The sequence below is a fragment of the Odocoileus virginianus genome, chromosome 8, assembly GCF_023699985.2.
Source record: "Odocoileus virginianus isolate 20LAN1187 ecotype Illinois chromosome 8, Ovbor_1.2, whole genome shotgun sequence".
NCBI lineage: Eukaryota > Metazoa > Chordata > Mammalia > Artiodactyla > Cervidae > Odocoileus > Odocoileus virginianus.
In genome coordinates, this window is record NC_069681.1 from 75,706,549 (window position 1) to 75,728,565 (window position 22,017).

The 22,017-nt window shown below is 38.3% G+C and overlaps 1 protein-coding gene across 5 annotated transcripts in view; it reads right to left on the minus strand.

The window, feature by feature from the left end:
• Window positions 1–22,017, minus strand: part of KATNAL1 (katanin catalytic subunit A1 like 1) — a 57,717-nt gene that overhangs the window by 23,818 nt on the left and 11,882 nt on the right. For all 5 annotated transcript variants that reach the window (XM_020874302.2, XM_020874304.2, XM_070471746.1 and 2 more), the window contains exons 2-4: window positions 17,627–17,799; window positions 15,579–15,739; window positions 1,341–1,509 (exon numbers count right to left, since the gene is read on the minus strand). In XM_020874302.2, coding sequence (XP_020729961.1) covers window positions 1,341–1,509; window positions 15,579–15,739; window positions 17,627–17,788 — 492 coding nt within the window. In that variant the 5' untranslated portion in view covers window positions 17,789–17,799. The remainder of the gene's footprint in view (window positions 1–1,340; window positions 1,510–15,578; window positions 15,740–17,626; window positions 17,800–22,017) is intronic.

Consider the following 22,017-nt stretch of genomic DNA (forward strand, 5'->3'; position numbering starts at 1 on the left):
CAGTTGACATCACACTTATAGCAGAAAGCAAAGAGGAATTAAAGAGCCTCTTGATAAAAGTGAAAGAGAGGAGTGCAAAGCTGGCTTAAAACTCAATATTTAAAAAACTAAGACCATGGCATTTGGTCCCATCACTTCATGGCAAAAAGATGGGGAAACAATGGAAACAGTGACGGACTTTATTTTCTTGGGCTCCAAAATCACTGCAGACAGTGACTGCAGCCATGAAATTAAAAGATGCTTGCTCCTTGGAAGAAAAGCTATGACAAACCTAGGCAGCATATTAAAAAGCAGAGACATTACTTTACCAACAAAGGTCAGTCTAGTCAAAGCTACAGTTTTTCCAACAGTCATGTATGGATGTAATAGTTGGATCATAAAGAAAGCTGAGCACCAAAGAATTGATGTTTTTGAACTGTGGTGTTAGAGAAGACTCTTGAAAGTCCCTTAGACTGCAAGGATATCAAACCAGTCAATCCTAAAGGAAATCAGTCCTGAATATTCATCGGAAGGACTGATGCTGAAGCTGAAGCTCCAATATTTTGACCACCTGATGTGAAGAACTGACTCACTGGAAAAGACCCTGATGCTGAGAAAGACTGAAGGCAGGAGGTGAACGGGATGACAGAGGATGAGATGGTTGGATGGCATCACCAACTTGATGGACATGAGTTTGAGAAAGCTCCAGGAGTCGGTGATGGACAGGGAAGCCTGGCGTGCTGCAGTCCATGAGGTCACGGAGTTGGACACGACTGAGCGACTGAAATGAACTGAAGCACAGCACAGAATCTCTACCCAGAATTATGTTTATTCACCAATCAATTTCCCAGATAAACGTATATACTAAAGGAAATTTTCTCATGAAAGAAAAAAAAATATTGTTCTACTCAAAAATTTACAGATAAATCTAAATTTTAAAAATCTATATCAGTAATAAACTGTATCCACTGTCTTATTCTGTGAAGACTATATATACATCTATTTCCTTATAAATCTTTCCCCTAGCTGTGTTTCATTTATTGTTTCATTTTACTTCAGAATACTAGGTAAAATATTTTTTTAAGTTTTAAAACTTTATTTTGAATATTTCTACAAAAGCTCCATTTTACTTAAGATTTGTACACACAAATTTGTGTGTGTATTTATTTAATACATCTCTGAGTTTACTGGCACTGCAGAATGGCCTTCAAAATGCAAAGACTGCGTAAGTTTTTTATTCAGAGTTCTTTTTTAAATCTCTTCCATGTCAAAACCAGAGTCCTCTGAAAAGCCTACAAAAATTACAATATGCACCAAGGTCATGGGCTTAAAGCGAATGAGTCAGGAAGAGGGAGGCTTGCCTTGTCATCTCTCCCTCTGGCTCTGCAGTCCTTGTCCCTGCTGGTGGCGGGCTTCTCGCTCTTAGATATGGGATGTGCTCGGCCTACGGGTCCCCGGGCGCCGCCTCCTGGCACCTCTTTCCTCAGAGGTCTTACTTCTCGATTGGGACGCCTTATCTGAGGTGGAGCTCTAACCAACAAAAATAAATAAAATTAAAATTAATCAAAGGCAAAAGTACTTCAACACTACCTCAGTTAATAAAACTATTAAATCAATTAGCCCACGAAGTCAATTTTTCCCCTTTTGCCAATTCATGGTCACAACTATTAGGTCAGTTTTTGAAAGTACTTTTCTGTAAAAAATCCTGGTTGATACAAGTATCAAATACATATAAATGATACATATAACAGCAATTACTTTGTCAAAGTAACAAATTAATCACCAATAGAGGGCAATACAGACTATTTCCATCTAATAATACTGTAACAGAATATCAGTTCCTTATTCATTACTGTCCTAAACCAAATAAGTAACTTTAAAAAAAAGTACTAGAAGCTGAAAAGACAAGAATTGAAAATATGTCTATCTGCATAGCTTACTAGTTTATCCTTTACAACCAAAATTATTTTCTCTGCTTCTGTATTGGAAAAACCAGCATTTTATTCATCAAGTTACAAATAGCAAGGCTTAATGAAATCTTAATTTAGGTGTATCTAAAATTTATGCTTTGACAGTGTCAAAAGTCAAGAATCATTCAAATCATACAGGCCCCCAAACGTGAATCAAGAATTCTGATAACTACATGTGGCAAAAGATGTTAATTCTATTTATGGTGGTGACCACTTCACAATACATACAGATACTGAATCACGACGCTGTACACTTGAAACCAATGTAGTGTGTCAATTACACGGCAATTTTAAAAAAGAATTCTGATAAACATATAAATATAACTATGTTGACAAAGTAGCACACTTTGTCTCATGTAATGTGAAATGAGTCTTCTTCAAACAGTAAAGTCAGAGGGCTCCTCAGCACAGTACTTACTTGCCCCTCTTTGGGTGCTGGCTGAGACACCATCACTTTGCGTCTGATTTCCTGATCTGTCTCTGCCTCTGTTTTCTACCTTTACTCTCTCTACAGTTCCACCTATATTTGTAGCCCTTCACATCCCATATGTATATCCCTTTCTCCACCCACATGCCAAATCTATCATTATCTCTTTTCCAGCTTCTTGATTTTAATTCATCTAACTCATCATGGAAGTTTCTCTCTCTGATATCAGGGAAGGCTCACATGTGTACAACTCAATAAACCCAGGAAAGTGGATGACAAGCCAGGAAGGCTGCAAACTCAAGGTAAAAAATGGGTAACATACTGTGGCATCTTCAGACCACTAGAATCAAATCACCACGTGAAACTGTTACGGATGAGAGAGCCTGGTGGAAAATGTGTGTCTACCTACTAGGGTACCACACACTGACATCGGAGTCCTTCGAATTCAGTCCAATTAAACAATTATGTACTGAACACCCAGACACCCGTCAGGAGGCATATAGCCTCTACTGTGCTAGGCCCTCGGAGGAGACAAAGATGAAAGAGCAATCTTGTGGGGAAAAAATCCACAGGAAAGGAATTCAAAAATCATGTAGAGTGAAATGGTTATACAACATTTTCAAATTTAAAGGCATTACTATGTTTTTGGTTCTAGAGCATTATTAGCCTTTTAAGTATTCTGACTGCCAGTAAGATTTTAAAAAATGTGATGAGACTGGCAAAGAATTAAAAAAAAGAAAAATGTTACACTGCTCTGTTCCTAATATTTCATTGCAACCATTGTTTTTTGACTGAACTCCCTTTTTGATGAAGAGGTATCAAGTAGGCAAGCAGAACCTTATTATTCTACATATATATAAATAAAACAGTAAATATATATATAATGTTAAATATATATATATGTAACAGTAAACGCATATCTGCACATATATAAATGTCTCTCCTGAGTCAGATTCGTGGCCAAAGACAATCAAATGCAACCAACAACCTCCTTACACAGAACACACTTGACGTGTGTTCGCCTTCTGCCAGCAGCTGTGCCTGCTATTTAAGCAGTCCGTCATTGTTTGTGGTCCTGCTCTTCCGAGGCACGGCCAGCCTGAGGCTTTGGCTGGCAGACAGCAAGCCCGTCCTTCACAGCTGCGCAACAGGCTGCTGTACGGCTGCTGGGCTGGCCCGGCTGGGCCTCCGTGAGGAGGGGAGAACTGCAGTGAATCCTCAAACAGCTCTTCTGCCTCCTCAGCTTGTGCCTTCCCACCTCGGCTGGCTATTTCGCAGCCTTGGAGGAGTCCTGCTGTAGTGCATTTTGCACACACATGCAGGTCAGTAAAGCTGTGCTGCGAGAGGAATTATTTCAAAGCTCGTACACAGGCGGCACTCCAAGAGTGCTGCTGCCGACCTTGTCCTGCCGCTCAATATTCTGACAAGCTCATCCCGGCCTGCGTGAAACTGCTCAAAGAAGCCAGACAAGCCACTGGTGGCCAGTCCAGAGTGGCACAGAGAGCCTGCCTGTGCTCTGCAGGTCTTCGGTTCCGACTCACTGCAGTTTGAAATTACACTTGAAACAGACTCTGTCAGCTTCCCAAAGGACACCCCTGATTCTGTCTGTACTTACTCCTCCATCAGCGCATCACTGCACAGTGTCACGCTTCAATTTAAGGACTCAGTGACAGCTTCCAGGCTGTAAACAGTAAGGCTCAAGGCTGGTTTTCCTGGTCTCCTTTTTAAAAAAGACTTTATTACCAGGGCTGCACTGCATAACCGGAGCTTCCCTGGTGGCTCAGTGGTAATGAATCCACTTCCCAATGCAGAAGATGCAGGAGACACGGGTTTGATCCCTGGGTTGGGAAGATCCCCTGGAGAAGGAAATGGCAACCCACTCCAGTATTCTTGCCTGGAGAATCCAAAGGACAGAGGAGCCTGGTAGGCTACAGTTCGTGGGGTTACAGTCAGATAGACACGACTGAGCGACTCAACCCCCACCTGCCACAGCGTCATCAACCTCTGCCCCAACAGTCAAACCCAGGCTGACACCCTCCCAGCTTACAGCATTTCAAATCAGAGAAGCACTGGCAATCTGCAGAGAAACAAGCAGCATGTCTACGCGGAGCTCAGCTCTCCCATGGGAGGGTATCTCCTTGTAGGAATGCGAAGAAGGGTGCCTTATTCTATCACGTGCAAAAAACCCTGATTTCCTTCAAAAGTCAATGCCTTCTTTCTAAGCAAAATTAATCATCAATGTTGTATGTAAATGTTCCTAACTGGGAGTGGTGGCACTGCTGATTGGTAAACACCATGAAATAACCCAAAGGTCCAGAATCAGAACAGATGCATGAATCATTATACACATAATGGAATACTATATACACGTGAACATAAATCATAGCCATATGCAATAACAATAGATCAATCTCAGGACCATAATGCTGGGTGAAAAAGTAAGCTAAAAGAACAGACAGTAGGTTTCCAAGAAAAGCAAGATAATGTTTGGAGATAAAAACAAATACCTGAACTTTTGATGAATGCAAGACACTACACTACATAATATAAAAGGCTTTTGTATATTGGGCTAAGTTTTCCCTCACTGTCTAACATGCAAATCAATCCCATTCAGAACCCAAGGAGAACCACAAGCCAGGCTGATTATGAGTAGTTCTGTGTCCTCAAGGCTGTTTTTTGTGAGGAAAATCTCTTCAGAGGTCTGCTTTGATTTTTTTAAATATTCACCTTACTAAAGTTATAAAATGTAAAAAATTCAGTAAGTCCTTAAAGTTTGTGGATTTGTTTACAAATCTTTTTTCTATGCATAAAAGCAGCAGATTTTAGAAGTCAGGCTTCTGAATAATGCTTGATGCCATTTAAAACCTGGCTAATTAAATGTCACTAAAAATTTTAACCTACAAGTATAAATGTAATATATTTCACAATCTTCTTAGTTCTTCAATTATGTTTCTTAACAAAGCACAGCTTATATATACATACTTTCATAAACTTAGTAACTTAAACTTACAAATGAAGTAAGCCTCAAATTCTCCTAAACGTTCCGCCAAAGTACTTAACACAAACTTTTATGTAAAAATCACAATTTAAATTATTCCACAATACACCTGATTGGAATTGCATGCTTATCACTCTCAATAGCCATATTTTCTTAAATTACAGGTACATAAAAATAATAAACATGTACATATCTCTTTAAAATAAATACTACTATAACAATTTTGATTCTTTTAAGACATTTTTGTTCTTCATTCTAATGGCACTGGAATTGAAAGATGCTTACCCAATACAGAAGATAATTATCGCCCGAGTTAACCAAGATGACATTTAACCAGAAACTTAAACTGTATGAGATCTGGGGCTGCAGACACATTTCTCACACCAAATATTATACAATCCCATTTAACTATCATCGGGGCTGCCCTCTTAGCATTTTGATGTCACCCACAACTAGGAATTTCAGCAAGGACAGTGACTAAATTCTTATCAGAGACTCTGATGGGATGCACTAAGCCTCATTCAAAGAGCTACTAAGCCAGTCATTCTATCACTTCTAAGATAGTGTGGGAAAGGGGATGATAACATCTCTGATTATTTAGTCTAATGGTAGGATGCCACCACTCCCAGGCAGGGTGATAATTTATTAATTTTACTTTGCTCTTCTTTGGGTCTAAAGATTGGCCCTTGCCTTTTCTATTTAACTCTAAAGAACTTTGAACTTAAAAAACTTAAAATACCTTTCTTCTGCCTAACTCCCAAAGACCCTAAAACTAGATGACAACAGCACTGTTTCAGGATATAGAAACAGTGTATAGAGACAGGCCACAGAAATCTACACAACTTTTACAGATTATATTAAAATACTATCAGTTGAATTTTAAATGTCTCACAGTTCTTTGTCTATAGTCAAGTTTTGAAATTATTCTACTGATTTGCAAAACATGGGAATACAAAAAATATGAATAATCACTGCACTCAAGAAGCTTATAGTTTAGCTAAAAATATATACATATTTTATGTATTGTATTGGACATCCCTTTTCTATCCACATATAAATCCTACAACTAAAGCCTTGCTGAAGAAGAGTTCCCAATTAAACTATAAACAAGAGTCCTCAAAAACAATAAACTGGAGGGTAAGGCCCTCAAGAACTTAAGTATATAGATATAGTTTATTTCTTTTTTTTTTTTTATTTCCCCCAGTTTATTTCTAATGAATTGAATTTTCTTTTAGTTGTTTTTTCCTGTAACACTAAAATAAAAAAGGTATTCTGAATAAAATGTAACAAATATCCTCTTTATACATAGGTGATCTTACCAGAAGATAAAGAGAAATACAAAACAGCCAAAAGATAAATAAAATATAGCTGATGGCATTGTGGTTCTTGAAGGTTCCAGGTCTCTGCCACCTCAGGGCTTGAGACTTTAACGAGCACATCGTGAGGCCTGAGACAGGCCCGAGGCCTGCACTGCCAAAGACGAGCAGAGACTAGCACGTGAAGCCAGGACTCTCAAAGGGCACATTTAAAGATGCACACGGAGGAAATAAGTACATCTGCCCAGCCCAGCTTATGCTCTCTCTGTGTGCAGTAAGCACAAGTCTCCCCTAGAAATAGTAACCAGGGGTCTGCGCACATGAGATTTGGGATTTAGTTTCACACTCACTTAAGCCAAGAAATTTACCTAAAAGTGGTCCAGGCAGGTGACACCCCTAAGGCAGCTGGCTGGGGCCAACACAGACCCTCCAAGAAGCGACATTCCTCTAAACAAGCCACTCGTCAGAAGGGCTCAGATCTCGAAGGGACACTCTCAACTTGACCACAAACAAGAGCCATTAGAAATAACAAAAACGATAAGGCACCAAATAACTTCTAACAACAGAACTATTAGTTATGAACTATAAAATGGCTAAAAGCATAAAAAAGCATTTGAAACAAAAGAAGCATCAGTCTTAAGTAGTGTTAAATAAAAATAAATCCACACTTAGATAACCTGTAGTGAGACTACTTAACACCAAGACAAAAAATAAAATCATAAAAACAATGAGAGAGAAAACAGAAGGTATCTATCAGTACAAACACCAGTTTGACTGCTCATGCAAGCCAGCAGGTAAAAACCCCGCCATCACTAACATCTCATCTGCAAAGCAGGGTGGAACAGGCTGAAGTGAACAGAGCAAGAACACAGGACAGCACCAGGGAACGACAAGAGGAGGACGGAAGAGAAGCAGAAAAGGCCAGAGTACCGAGGGCGGCGGGCGGGGGGCCAAGAAGGAAAAGGGAAGGCATCACTGTTCGAGAGGCCAACAGAAGAGAAGCACGCCAGAGAAGAGAGCTGGTGAACACAATCAATCGCTAACAACTTACACACCCTAACTCCTGAGAACCTGGCATTCCACTTTACATTAGGAAGCTGTCTTTTAAGAATTCAGTCCCAGTACTGCAACGGACAGAGATCCAGGATCCCTACTTCTTAGGGAACAAGAAGCAGTGAAGGGCAACAGAGGGAGTGTATACATCACAGCAGTTGCCAAAGGAACATAGAGGGAAGAAGACAGAGGAAATTAGAGTGCAGCAGGGCGAAGACTTCTTTCAAGAAAGGAGAAACAAAATGAGCACGTTATGATTTCAGTCTGACTTACCACTATCTTGTTCCCACTCCTTAGTTTATCTCTAATGAATTAAAATTTCTATCTTTCAGTTGTCTTTTCTGTAACATAAAAAAAAAAGATAGAAATACCATGTTTTTAGGCACTTATTGTAATAAACACCTAGAATACCAAAATAAAAATTTCAAATGAGTGACTACTGAGTCCTACAGAATAAGACAAATGCTCCCTAGAAAACTTACATAAAAGAAATAAAGTAGCCAATTGGAATGGAAGTCCCGCTCTTGGGACCCTTCGGCTGAGAATTTAGACCCTGGAAAACACCTGCAACCCTGCCCTCACTCTCGGACAATCTTGTTGCTTCTCTTCATAACTGACAGTCTTCCCTACAGCTACTCTGACCAGCTGTCCTGCACCCACTCCAACCGCTCACGGGATCCCGTCTCCTCTTGCCTATGCGGGGACACTGCTCCAGCATGGTCCCCTTCCTCCCCTGCACCATCACTCTGCCCCTTCCTGTTGTAGCATTCACATCAGCACACAAACATCTCTAAACAACAAATTCTGATTCCATGTCTTCCCCAACTACTACTCAATTTCTGTGCTCAACACTTGTTGAAAGAACTGCAAGTACTCATTGATTCCAATTCCTCTCTTCCCATTCTCTGAACCCACCGGCCATTCCACCAAAATCACTCATCAGGGTCACCAGTGAGCTCCACGCTGCTAAATCCAATCCAATTCTCAACCCTTATCTTATGTAACCTATATGCAGCATTAGAATCTTCAAATTTCAATTTCTTCTAAAAAAATATAGGGATGATATTAATAGTACCTATTTTAGAGGGTGGCTGTTGAAGATTAAGAAATAAACCATGTAGAGAGTTTATCAGCACAGTAGCTGGTTCACAGTTAAAAACTCAATAAATGTTAGTTATTGTAGTTAATCAGCACTGCTAGCTACATTCTACCATAGTCTGTATACTCCATACTCCAGAAACAGAATTCTGGAAGAGACTAAGACTCCAGAATGCTTAGAAGTGAGCATAATCTCAACCTGCCCATCATATTAGGCAATAACCTATTCCACACCATATGAAGAATGACCCTAAAATTTCTTTCTTAAAATGCCTTACTTGTTGATGATTCCCAAGTAACTAACTACTAATCCCAATCTTAAACTCTGGCTCTCACTTTCAATTCCTATTCAACAGTTTCATCTAGATGTTTAATTATCGAATTTTTCTCACCCTCTAAAGCCCATTAGTCACCATATCCAGGCAATCCTAGCTCACTAACAGCTCTCACACACTTTACAAGACTGCAAGCTCAGGAAGGCTGCGCCCCGCCATACCCCTACAGTGGGACTGGCAGCCAGTAGGGCACCTGGCCTGTGACAGGAGCCAGCATCCTCGGCGAGGCTTTCCACTATGTCTGGATTATTTCTCATTTAGCTCCACTTCCGGGATTTGAGCCTGGCCTACACTGCAGGCAGATTCTTTGCTATCTGAGCCACCAGGGAAGCCCCTAACACAGATGTTAGATAGATCAATAGTAGTGTTTTTTTCTTCCTAAGATTTCAAAACGATTTTACAAAACAATCTCATCCTGATACACATTTTAAAGAGGTGAAAACTGAGGCCCGTAGAAGTGAAATTAACTTGGAGGACCATTCCATTAGCGGTGGCACTGATACAGAAATTTGCTCTCCCACCTCCCAACCCTGGGAAAGTTTCCCAGAGCCTTGGTGAGACACCATAAGGATAAGAAGGCAGGGTACTCTGTATCAGTACCCAACCTTGGCCATGACTGAGTTTTTTCCAGTGCAAATTGGGATTTTAACATGAGAGCAGTTACTTCATCTATTAGGGTATCCACAGAAAACATAAAGCAATGATTTTAATACCAAGTCAACAAGAATTTCCTCTTGGCTGAAATTCTACAGAACAGCACAAAGTTGATAAAAATCAGTCTTCCCACCTATCTGTATGCAGAAACACATTATGTCATTTCCCTTAGTTCCAGGTGAAACAGCATTAGAGGGCCTGTTAGAGTTATCTTTTTAAACCTGAATGGAAGAAACCTAGATGATGCTTTTCAGGTTGGGGTATCCTATTGCTACCACCATCTCTTCCAAAAGATGTCACTTTAGAAGACCTAACACAATTATTTTTGAAGTTGAATAAAAAATACTTCGTTGAATATAATCTATGTCACATACTGCTCCTATACAGAAAATCTTAATGTCATGGCCTTAGGTCTCACTGGGAAAGATCATTTCTAAATGGCCTCATTAAAGTAAGTATGCTTGAAAAACTTATATGGCAAATGTTATAAAACAATGTAATTAACACAAGATAGCTTTTAACTTGGGACACTAAGAATAATCTGGAAGCTCCATCTCTTTGGAATTTAATTCTAATATTGCCAGTACTCCCCATTATAATCCTACTTTTGTAGCTCAGTTTCCCCCATATTTAAAGGCAATAAATCTAATTCATTTTTTAAAAGGCTGCTTTGATTTATCCAAGCAGCTGCTAGTGATCTAAAATAGGATCATGATTAAACTCAGAGGACACACAACATATGAGGTATAACCTGTAACAATATGGCAAACTACTACCAGAGACCACCAGTGGTAACAGAAGAAGCTCTGTGTGAAAAGGACAGACCTACAAGCAGGGCTACCAAATTAGTGGCTAACAGCAAACATCAGATGCATTCTGGAAATACTTTATACAGAATAAGGTAAATTATATTTTCCGAATGGCCCACACTGCAATTTCAGTGTGGTATTACCAGAGAGAAATTTTTAAAATTACATTATTTATTTCACTAAGCATTTTCAGTTTCTTTAAGCATCTTTAAGTACTTCATTAAGCATTCTTTATTTTCCTTTTCTCCTACCCCCTCTAGTAAGAATTTAATCAAGTGCTTAACAGAATTATATATTAGGATATACAGACACTTGTCAAAATATACCCACAAATATCACCAAGTATGTGTAGGAAAGTAACATGGCGGAGTGGATATAAACAAGACTCCTAAAGTTGAAGAGATCTGGGTTCAAATCCTAGCTCTGCCACCTTCTTGTTCAGATAACTTTGGGAAAATAAACTCTATAAGCTTCAATTTCCTTAGCTCTAGATGGAGTTCATAACAGTAAATGAGCAATAGTAATATGGGTACACAGTACAAGTAGCTCTTTCACAGGATCACTGGAGGTTTAAGAAAATGCCTGCAAAGCACAAAGTGACCGATAACTAGTTATCTCATCCTTTTCCTGAAAATGAGCACCCACTTCATGAGGCTTCGACATCTAAAAAAACCACATCCTGTCTGCCAGAGTTATTCAAAATGTTTCAGAAAACTAAGAATTTATGTAGAATGTACAAGAAGGACATAAAATTCCTTGAGAGATTTTATGAATGAGGCAGTATCATTTTTTAAATTCTGTTAGCTCTTACTATTTACATGAAAGAACACTGTAGCACTTTATTTCAGAGTTGATGATTCATTTTAATTATTACATGCCAGTTACTGTCCTAAACATTAAAATTTCTTAATGAATTTCATGAGATAAACATCCCATTTTACAGAGAGTGAAACTAAATGTTTAGAAGTTAAATAACTTGTACAAGGTCACAAACCAAGGAGGTGTCAGAAGTAGAATTCAAACTCAGATCTCATGGGCTCAAGTGTCTTCCCACCACACCAAGAATATCTAAGGGCTATATTCAGTTTCACTAGCTCTAGGTGGATATTTTACTACATTTGTTTTATATGATCTGTAGAAGAAATGAAATTGTAAAAGGAAAAAAATTGTACAAATTCAATCTCCCATAACTTTTAACCCTAATTCTATCAGCACATGCACACATTCTGTGCTACAATGAAGTTCACTTCATTCTGCTTTACATAGATATCACTATGCTGATTACTTGGTAAAGGATCTGTGGATTTGCTGATATAAAGATTTTAAAGTTTAAAACTCCTAATCCTATACTACTCATGGTAATAGCATTCCTTCACTAGTAGAAGCCTGCAAGTATTAGATTTGCTTTTATTAAGGATTTCTGATCCACAGAGAAAATATGTGTATACACAATGGCTACACACCCACCATTATGGCAGAAAGTGAAGAGGAACTAAAAAGCCTCTTGATGAAAGTGAAGGAGGAGAGTGAAAAAGTTGGCTTAAACCTCAACATTCAGAAAACTAAGATCATGGCATCTGGTCCCATCACTTCATGGGAAATAGATGGGGAAACAGTGGAAACAGTGTCAGACTTTATTTTTTTGGGCTCTAAAATCACTGCAGATGGTGACTGCAGCCATGAAATTAAAAGACACTTACTTCTTAGAAGGAAAGTTATGGCCAACCTGGATAGCATATTTAAAAGCAGAGACATTACTTTGCCAACAAAGGTCCATCTAGTCAAGGCTATGGTTTTTCCAGTAGTCATGTACAGATGTGAGAGTTGGACTGTAAAGAAAGCGGAGCGCCAAAGAATTGATGCTTTTGAACTGTGGTGTTGGAGAAGACTCTTGAGAGTCCCTTGGACTGCAAGGCGATCCAACCAGTCCATCCTAAAGGAGATCAGTCCTGAGTGTTCATTGGAAGGACTGATATTGAAGCTGAAACTCCAATACTTTGGCCACCTCATGCAAAGAGTTGACTCACTGGAAAAGACCCTGATGCTGGGAAGGATTGAGGGCAGGAGGAGAAGGGGACGACAGAGGATGAGATGGCTGGATGGCATCACGGACTCAATGGACATGGGTTTGGGTAGACTCTGGGAGTTGATGATGGACAGGGAGGCCTGGCATGCTGCGATTCATGGGGTCGCAAAGAGTCGGACACGACTGAGTGACTGAACCGAACTGAACTGAACACACAAGGGAAACTTTTTAAAATTTAGTATGGAGGAAGGAGGTTTGGAGAAACATATTCTGGTCCATTGATCTTTCACTTTCATTAAGAATAAGGCTTAAAAGACAAGTATAAAAATAAATCAAATCTGTGCTACAAGCCAGTTAAGGGAGGTCAAAGAAAAAGAAATAACTGGGTTGGTGTTTCTCTAATGAGAAGTTTTCAGGAAAGTATTCATCAACGGGAAAATGCCAACCATACTTTTTATTCAGTTTGAGGCACAGATGTTAGTGTTGTTATCTGTGGCCACTGCTTTCTGCAGTATATCATGGTGCTCCAGCAATTAAGAACAGGTACTTCCTACACTGAAAGTTATTCCTGATCCAGATGGCTTCACTGGAAAATTCTCCAAACATTTAAACATAATTAATGCCAATCCGCCTAAAACTCTTCCAGAAAACTGAAGAAGGGAGAACACTTCAAACTCATTTTACGAAGCCGGCATTGCCCTGAAGCCAAAGCTAGATTAGGACATGATAAAGAAAAGAAAACTATAAATCAATATCCTCAATGAATACAGAGGCAAAATTTCTCAACAGAATATTAGCAAAGCAAATTTAACAACACATTAAAAGTATAATACACCATGACCAAGTAAGATTTATCCTTGGGATGCCAGGTTCAACACATACAAATCAATAAGCATGATCTCTCCCATCAACAGAATAAAAGATAAAAATCATAAGATCATCTCAATAGATGAAGAAAAGCATTCGACAAAATACAACATCCTTTCATGAGAAAAACCCTCAATAAATTGAAAGAACATACCTCAGCATGATAAAGGCCATGTACAACAACAACTAAATTATACTCAACAGTGAAAAATTGAAAGTCTCTCCTCTTAGATCAGGAACAAGACAACGATGACCTTACTCACATCACTCTTATTCAACATAACACTGAAAGTTCTAGCTAGAGTAATTAGGCAAGACAAAGAAATAACAGGCACCCAAACTGGAACAGAATAAGCAAAAATCATCATTATTTGCAACTGGTAAGATTTTAAATACAGGAAACCTTAAAGGCTCACCAGAAAACTAATGAAAACTAATCAATGAATTCAGTAGGATACATGATCAACATAAAAAAAATCAGTTGTGCCTCAATATATTAACAATAAAACATCTGAAAAAGAAATAAAATTATCCCATTCACACTGGCACCAAAAACAATAAAATACTTAGAAAAGAATCCTCTTGTGTTTTTATAATGGGAATCATAAAATTATCTCTAACTCAGTGGAAAAACTCCTGACGAAATAAATTAACTACTTTTCAGTTCTTTAAATGCTTTTCGAAAATTTTAAGAGATCAACAAGCTAAACACATGATCACAGCTACTAATCAAAAGGAAATTTTATTTTCTGTGAAGCAACACTCAGACCACAATACGACTTCACAGAAAACGGGACTGAAAGCCAGAAAGAACTAAACACAGCTCCTGGTCTAGCCTAACTTACAGGTCAAGGTCTCCCAGGCCTCAGTTTCCTTACTTGTAGAATTAATGAATTTACTCGGTGTTGGCTGAATGCCTGCTGCTGCTGCTGCTGCTAAGTCGCTTCAGCTGTGTGACCCCATAGACGGCAGCCCACCAGGCTCCCCCATCCCTGGGATTCTCCACGCAAGAACACTGGAGTGGGTTGCCATTTCCTTCTCCAGTGCGTGAAAGTGAAAAGTGAAAGTGAAGTCGATCAGTCGTGTCCGACTCTTCGCGACCCCATGGACTGCAGCCTACCAGGCTCCTCCATCCATGGGATTTTCCAGGCAAGAGTAATGGAGTGGGGTGCCATTGCCTTCTCTGGGCTGAATGCCTACTATGTGCCAAATGCTGCGTGAGCAGTGGCGTTTGCTATTTGTTATTTGTGTTGAGTAAATAAAGCCATGGTCCTTGCCCTTGCAAACTCCTACCCTTGTCAAGAGACAAAGAAATGCAACATAACTGGGATGAACACACTGTCATGCCTGGGCAAACCAGAAAAGGCTGCAAAGAGGAAAAACAGTTTAACTGAGACTTGAAGAATGAATAAGAATTGCTTAGATGGAGATTATGGCTATTCCTTGAGGAAGAACAGACTGTGCAAAGACAGGAAGGTAGCAAAAACAAGAAGAGAGAGGTTTAATATAGATGGTACACAGGCTGAGCATCAAGGACATAAACTTCAAGCCTTACTGCCACACTACTGATTCACCCTTCCACCTTAAAGGAAAGGTAAGGTTCCTTCTATACTAAGATTCTGGAAACCGGCTGTAGGCCCAACCAGATGGATCCAGTTTGTCCACCACTTCATCTGAAATTGTTAGTCTTCCAAAGCAAAAAAGCTTTGATGTTGACATTATGAAATCTAAAAAGAACTTGCTTAACTGATAAATTTATCAGTTAAACTAAACTTTAGGACCAGCAGTGGATTTCTACTGTTATGATTACAGTAGTAATATATTTCAAAAGCAAGATATATGACAAATGACATAGTTCTGTTCTTTATCAACTACAAACCCTGTAGACACACATGTGTGAAAATTATAAACAGCTACTAAATTTACATGGGGCATGCCGCCCCAAAGAGTTTTTCATACTTGGTTCAAATAAAGCTTTACTCTTCACTCTGAACATCAATTAACTCAAGAAGTACCTAAGGAGAACAAACATAAAGTTCCACTTACCTGTGTTCCGCAGGTACGGGGGGCGGCCATACGGCAGGATCTCTAAATGGTTCATCTTGACAGGACACAGGGAAATCTGGGGGCCTGTCGATTTTAAAACTTTCCAAAGTACTGACAATACTTTTAACTTGTTCATATTCTTCCAATAATTCCTGCCGAACCTTTAAAAAAAAATAGCCTTTATGCCACAAGCTATTTACGTAAATTGCCAACAACAAACTGCTATAGAATGTTAGTTTTCTTAATGCCATTCAAAGTATGCAAAATGAGTCATTAAAACGCAGCCAAAAAGCCAAAGAACTATTTAAAGTAATATAGATAGGAGGGCAGGAACTGGTTTGGAAAAAGACATATACCTTTTCTTAAGACTAGTAGTTATGTATCTTTCATAAAGAAATTCTTTCTACCAAAGAATGTGATGACCATTAAGACAATTCAAAACAAGCAACTAAGTTATTAACCAGTAACCATTCCCAGAAATCTATAATGTTATGCTAAATTCTTTTAATATATTTGTAAATAACACCCTCAAAACTTGTCAGCCAAAATTTTCATCAGCATTTCCTATCCCCATTATCACAAGATATGAAATGCCTCTCACGGGCATCTAAAAGCCCTGAGTGGCATAATACCCATTTCCAGTTTAAGTTCTGCTTCATCAAAGTCTGAATTCTTTTGGCCTTGTTTAAGATCTTTCAAGTCCTGGCTATAGTTTATTTTAAGCTCAGAGGCAAGATTTTTCCCACATTTAAAAAACTTTACTGAGCACTATGTGGAAATTCTTATGTTTTCAAATTTTGAGCCCAAATTAATTTTCAAAGGCAAACAGGTAACAGATTGAAAATTACATTTATAAGCTTATTTCAACAATTCTAATTTCTTAACCAGAAAGTACACTTCACTATAAAGCAGAGCATAAGAAGCGTTCCCTTAACTTTATCTCAAATAACATACAGAAACATATAAACAAAGTCATAAAACCAAAGAAAAATCTAAATTCACCTAATATATGCAACTATATGCTATACTGAGAGAAATGAAATTTCAGAACCTAATGGAAATAAACATAATAGAAGTACCAGAATAGAAATGCTATTTAACACAATTAAGAACATGTCAAAAATATTTCCATGCTGGATTAGTAAACAAGTCTTGTCTGTGGCTAGGACACCAGAAAGAAGAACTCAAAAATTTCAATTTGAGTTAAAACCAATATATTGTTCTCACTCTACATAATTTGGTAACGCTTAAGTTGGAAAAAAGCCAAATTTACCCTGAAAACTTAGTAAAACATCAATTTCTGACCAGTGGAAAACTTAAAAGAAACACTTGAAAGGCATTAGCACATAAATGAAACTTCAAAGAAATGCTTGACTTTGTTCTTTTAATTTTAAAAGGATTTTAAGTTTTAAGAGTAAATGGGGAAATTGTAATTCAAGTTTTTATTAACTAATATTATAAAATCAAATTGTATAGCCAAGAGACAGAGTAAATATATTAGTGTGTTTTATTAGATTACTGACTCCTTTGTATTTGTAGAGTCTTTCAAAAGAAGAGGAAACTTTCTTAAAGGACAAGTTTTGTGAAATGGGTCAAAATTACATGTAAAAATGAAAGGGGAAAGGGCAAGTAGAAATAACTCATTTCTACAACTTGTAATCACACACAATTAGTCAACTGAAGAGGAAAAAACAATGAGAATCAATTTGAATTAAATGGCTTTGAAATACATCTCAAAAATACTGAGTTGACCAAAAAGTTTGTTCTAAGTAAACCTAAAAGACATTTTTTCATTTTCACCAAGGGTTTTATTGAACAATGTGTTCACTAACTGAACAAACTTTTTGGCCAACTCAATATATTATGAAAATCATATACATATTAACTAGGAAAGACAGAAAAACTATCCAGAGTACATTTTTAAATATATTTCAGCATTCAGACAAAAGGGAACTATTCGCAAAATCTCAAACTGATTTTCCAACTCAAATCTTTCCAGTGTAGCAGACCACTGTCCTCACCCACTGAACACCTGCACGTGCTCTTACCTGCTGCCATCTGCCTTTGACCGCTGGGTCTCTGACTGACTGGCAATGTCTCTGAATCTGCTGTATCACCCCCTGGTAATATACCATGGATGAGTCATAATTTCCAAGAAGTGCATATTCTCTTCCCTTCTTTGCGTTGTCACAAATCTCAGCCAAATTCATCCTTCAGAGATCTAAACATAAAATATAATGGCTTTTTATTAAGTTCTCAGTACTGACTTTAAAGCATTTCTTATTACACTTTAAAAGATCTGCTTAAAAGTACTTTGAAAGTCAAAATGTTTCTCTCATTCTTTGACGTTATCTGAATGCATCTTATAATGATACTGGACAAAGTTCCCAATTTTGGAAATGCACAGACTACAAAAGAACACCCACAGAGATAACCAGAGAAATGACACAGATCTGCACTATCAATTTATGTTTCAGCTACATAAATTGGACACCAGTTCTCCTTGCTCATTCATAATCACCACAAGCTGCACGAACAGTAAAGATCAACTTGCTTTATTTTAGTCGGTTTATTCTTGACAATGTAAAGCTAAACATATAAATAGCTCACATTTTCCACCAACATCAATTAAAACTGCAAAAATTATTTTTCACTAAAACTATCTGGCCCCAAGAACAAAAAGGGCAGGAATTTTCTGACTTAAGGAACACATTTTAAAACTACAGCCTATAGTTGTCAATGCATCATTTATATGAATTTAAGTGTTTCATACAACTTAAATCTAAACAAAAACCTGTATTTAACTGTCTGATGCACCCCATCTGGTAATCTTCTATACTCCTGCCATTCTCTAGAGCTTTTTGCCTGTGCAAATCACTATCATTAATCTTCCCCTTCTACAAGAAACTAGGAAAAATACCATCTGAACCTCTGGTTTCCACCAAAGCCCTCCAGCTCAATAATTCTGGCCTTTCCCCAGGCTTCTCAACAGTCTCCCAAGATCATCCAAGGCTTCTAAGCAAAGATACTTTCCACTGAAAACTGTCCAGAGATCCAGAAGAATGACATCTTGGGAAGGAGTCCAAATTGACCTACTCTTACTTCCTGGAACAGTAAACCAAAAAATACACTTAGAGAAAAATCATTTTGTCCCATGCTTTCCTGAGGGGATTAAATTTTGATGGGAGTAGCCTGGCTCTTCCTCTCTACCTCTTATCTGTTTTTAAGGGGCTCAGAACCTCTTCCTCAAAACTAACAACTACTTCTAGGCATTTTAGCTGACTCCAGTACATTCTTGAAAAGATTAAGGTCATTTCTTTTTATGTGTTCTGCCATTTTAGTTGCCCCTTCTCCCAGCATAGGTTCCTTGAAGGCAGCATTTATGTTACCTGAGAACCTCACTGCAGCAAATAGTATACCACTCTTACACAGTAAGAAATGGCAACATTCAGTAGATCTACCCACAGAATATAGGACAACCACGGAAAGCCTTTTCTTCAAATTCAGTTCAGTTCAGTGGCTCAGTCGTGTCTGACTCTTTGCGACCCCATGAATCGCAGCATGCCAGGCCTCCCTGTCCATCACCAACTCCTGGAGTTTACTGAAACTCATGCCTATCGAGTTGGTGATGCCATCCAGCCATCTCATCCTCTGTCGTCCCCTCTCCGTCTGCCCCCAATCCTTCCCAGCATCAGGGTCTTTTCCAATGAGTCAACTCTTTGCATGAGGTGGCCAAAGTATTGGAGTTTCAGCTTCAACATCAGTCCTTCTAATGAACACCCAGGACTGATCTCCTTTAGGATGGACTGGTTGGATCTCCTTGCAGTCCAAGGGACTCTCAAGTCTTCTCCAATACCACAGTTCAAAAGCATCAATTTTTCAGCGCTCAGCTTTCCTCACAGTCCCACTCTCACATCCATACACGACCACTGGAAAAACCATAGCCTTGACCAGACGGACCTTTGTTGGCAAAATAATGTCTCTGCTTTTTAATATGCTATCTAGGTTGGTCATAACTTTCCTTCCAAGGAGTAAGTGTCTTTTACTTTCATGGCTGCAGTCACCATCTGCAGTGATTTTAGAGCCCAAAAAAAATAAAGTCTGACACTGTTTCCACTGTTTCCCCATCTATTTCCCTTGAAGTGATGGGACCAGATGCCATGATCTTAGTTTTCTGAATGTTGAGCTTTAAGCCAACTTTTTCACTCTCCTCTTTCACTTCCATCAAGAGGCTTTTTAGTTCCTCTTCACTTTCTGCCATAAGGGTGGTGTCATCTGCATATCTAAGGTTATTGATATTTCTCCCAGCAATCTTGATTCCACCTTGTGCTACTTCCAGCCCAGTGTTTCTCATGATGTACTCTGCATGTAAGTTAAATAAGCAGGCCTTGACGTACTCCTTTTCCTATTTGGAACCAGTCTCTTGTTCCATGTCCAGTTCTAACTGTTGCTTCCTGACCTGCATGCAGGTTTCTCAAGAGGCAGGTCAGGTGGTCTGGTATTCCCATCTCTTTCAGAATTTTCCACAGTTTAAATTACAATTCTTCAAATGAGTCCTTAGACAAAAGCATTAATTCTGCTAATATATGCAGGAACACAAAGATGCACAATGGAAATATTTCCATGTAAAGTAGGGTCAGCAAACTTTCCCTGTGAAGGGCTAAATATTTTTAGCTTTGAGGGGCAACAGGAAAATTTGAGGGTATTATGTAAGTAGTTTTGAAGAGACAAAAATGTCCATAATTTTTATCAACAAAATTCAAACTATTATAGTAGTAATGATTGAGTACAACTTTTTGCAGAACAGGGGATATGATTTCATGTAGTTGGGATTCAGAGTTAAGTGTTTCCTATCATCAAGATCAACTGCAAATGTTCATGTGTCAATACTGCTTTTTAATAAGATTTACACATTTCATGTTTAAAAGTGCCTGTTTACCAAGAGAGGTATTGTCACATACTGATATCAAATCACAAGCATATAATTTCAATCCAGCATATTCACTGTTTGAAAAGCATTTGAAGGTTTTATTCTTCTCTTGGTAAGTCATTACACTGCATATTAATCAATTCCAAATGAAGGTTAAGTGGAAGTATCTCCATTACACAGTTAAATGGATTTTGTAATATGGAAATTTCATTTGACTTGCATCAAAGTAGTTTGAGCTCAAATACACTGAAAATCTGGGTGGGAACAGAGATCTCACTTCTTTGCTTTAACTTTTGACAGTGTAGAAAGCTATATATTATAAAACAGCTCAGTGCTACTTGTGATTCAAACATCAGCTGGCATCAAAATAACTTTAGTTTCGCACGTAAGCAGTCTGATCCTGAAACTTTCCACTGAATTTATTAAGAAACATTATCAAGTCTGCAGCAAAACTGCTTTCCAAAGCTATTCAGTGTTCAGTTAACAGTGGATGAGAACAGTTCCTCTCATTCAGAAAAATTTCAGATTAGCCCATAACTCAAGACTGCAACAGAACTTCGCCACTACAAGCCACGGAACTGCTGTGTGGCAGGGAGACGTCAGGATATTCTGCTTCTGACAAAAATTCAAGGAACTGACAATGGTTAAGCCCTCAAGAGTAACACTCCTGCGTCTTAGGACACTGACGGTTTCTTATCACATGATAGATTCAAATATTCTCTGCAAAATACCTGCTGATTATAAAAAAGTAAAGAACCATCAACTTTATCACCCTATGTTTTCACAGCTTTGTAAATTTGTTTATGTAAGCCATTTTCTCTTCTACACATATTTTTATTTTTTTACCACCACTAGCTCCAACACATCAGATTCCACTCCAGGTTATACAGAATAAGTGTATTCTCAACTTTTTAATAAATATTCCTGTCTGTAGCTATTCCATGAACACTATTCATTAAATGTATTTCTTCAGTAACTTCAAACTCAGCACTGACTTTGCAAATAAACACTTGAGCTGTTTTGGTAACATCTGTCAATTCACCAAGAGCCAAGGAAAACCACTCAAAATCATTTGCCTTGTTTTTTTAATTGACTGATGTCCTCAACTATTCTAGCAATTATTCTCACCAAAAGGCTAATAGTCTTAAACAAGTTTATTCTCTCCAGACACATTTCTTTGGCTGCTACAGTCAAATAAGATTTACTTAAATCACCATCGGCAAATGATTCCTTCTTTGGCCAACTAATGAGACACTCAAGAAACTTACTCCGGGGGCAGCCTGATTTTTGTTTTTTAATTTCGTGAAGAAATTCTGCTTGAAAAGATACTCCTTTTTAAGTTTTCTAGCCACTGCTTTCCTATGAATTCGGAATACCATGATGAGTGATTCGTCTGGTGATATCAGGATAAACTGTATTTCTTCAGCACACCTGTAGAGTCATTGCATAATAATCACAATGCTTTGTCATCCTGTTCAATATTCCTCACTGCACTGTGCTTTAAAAGTA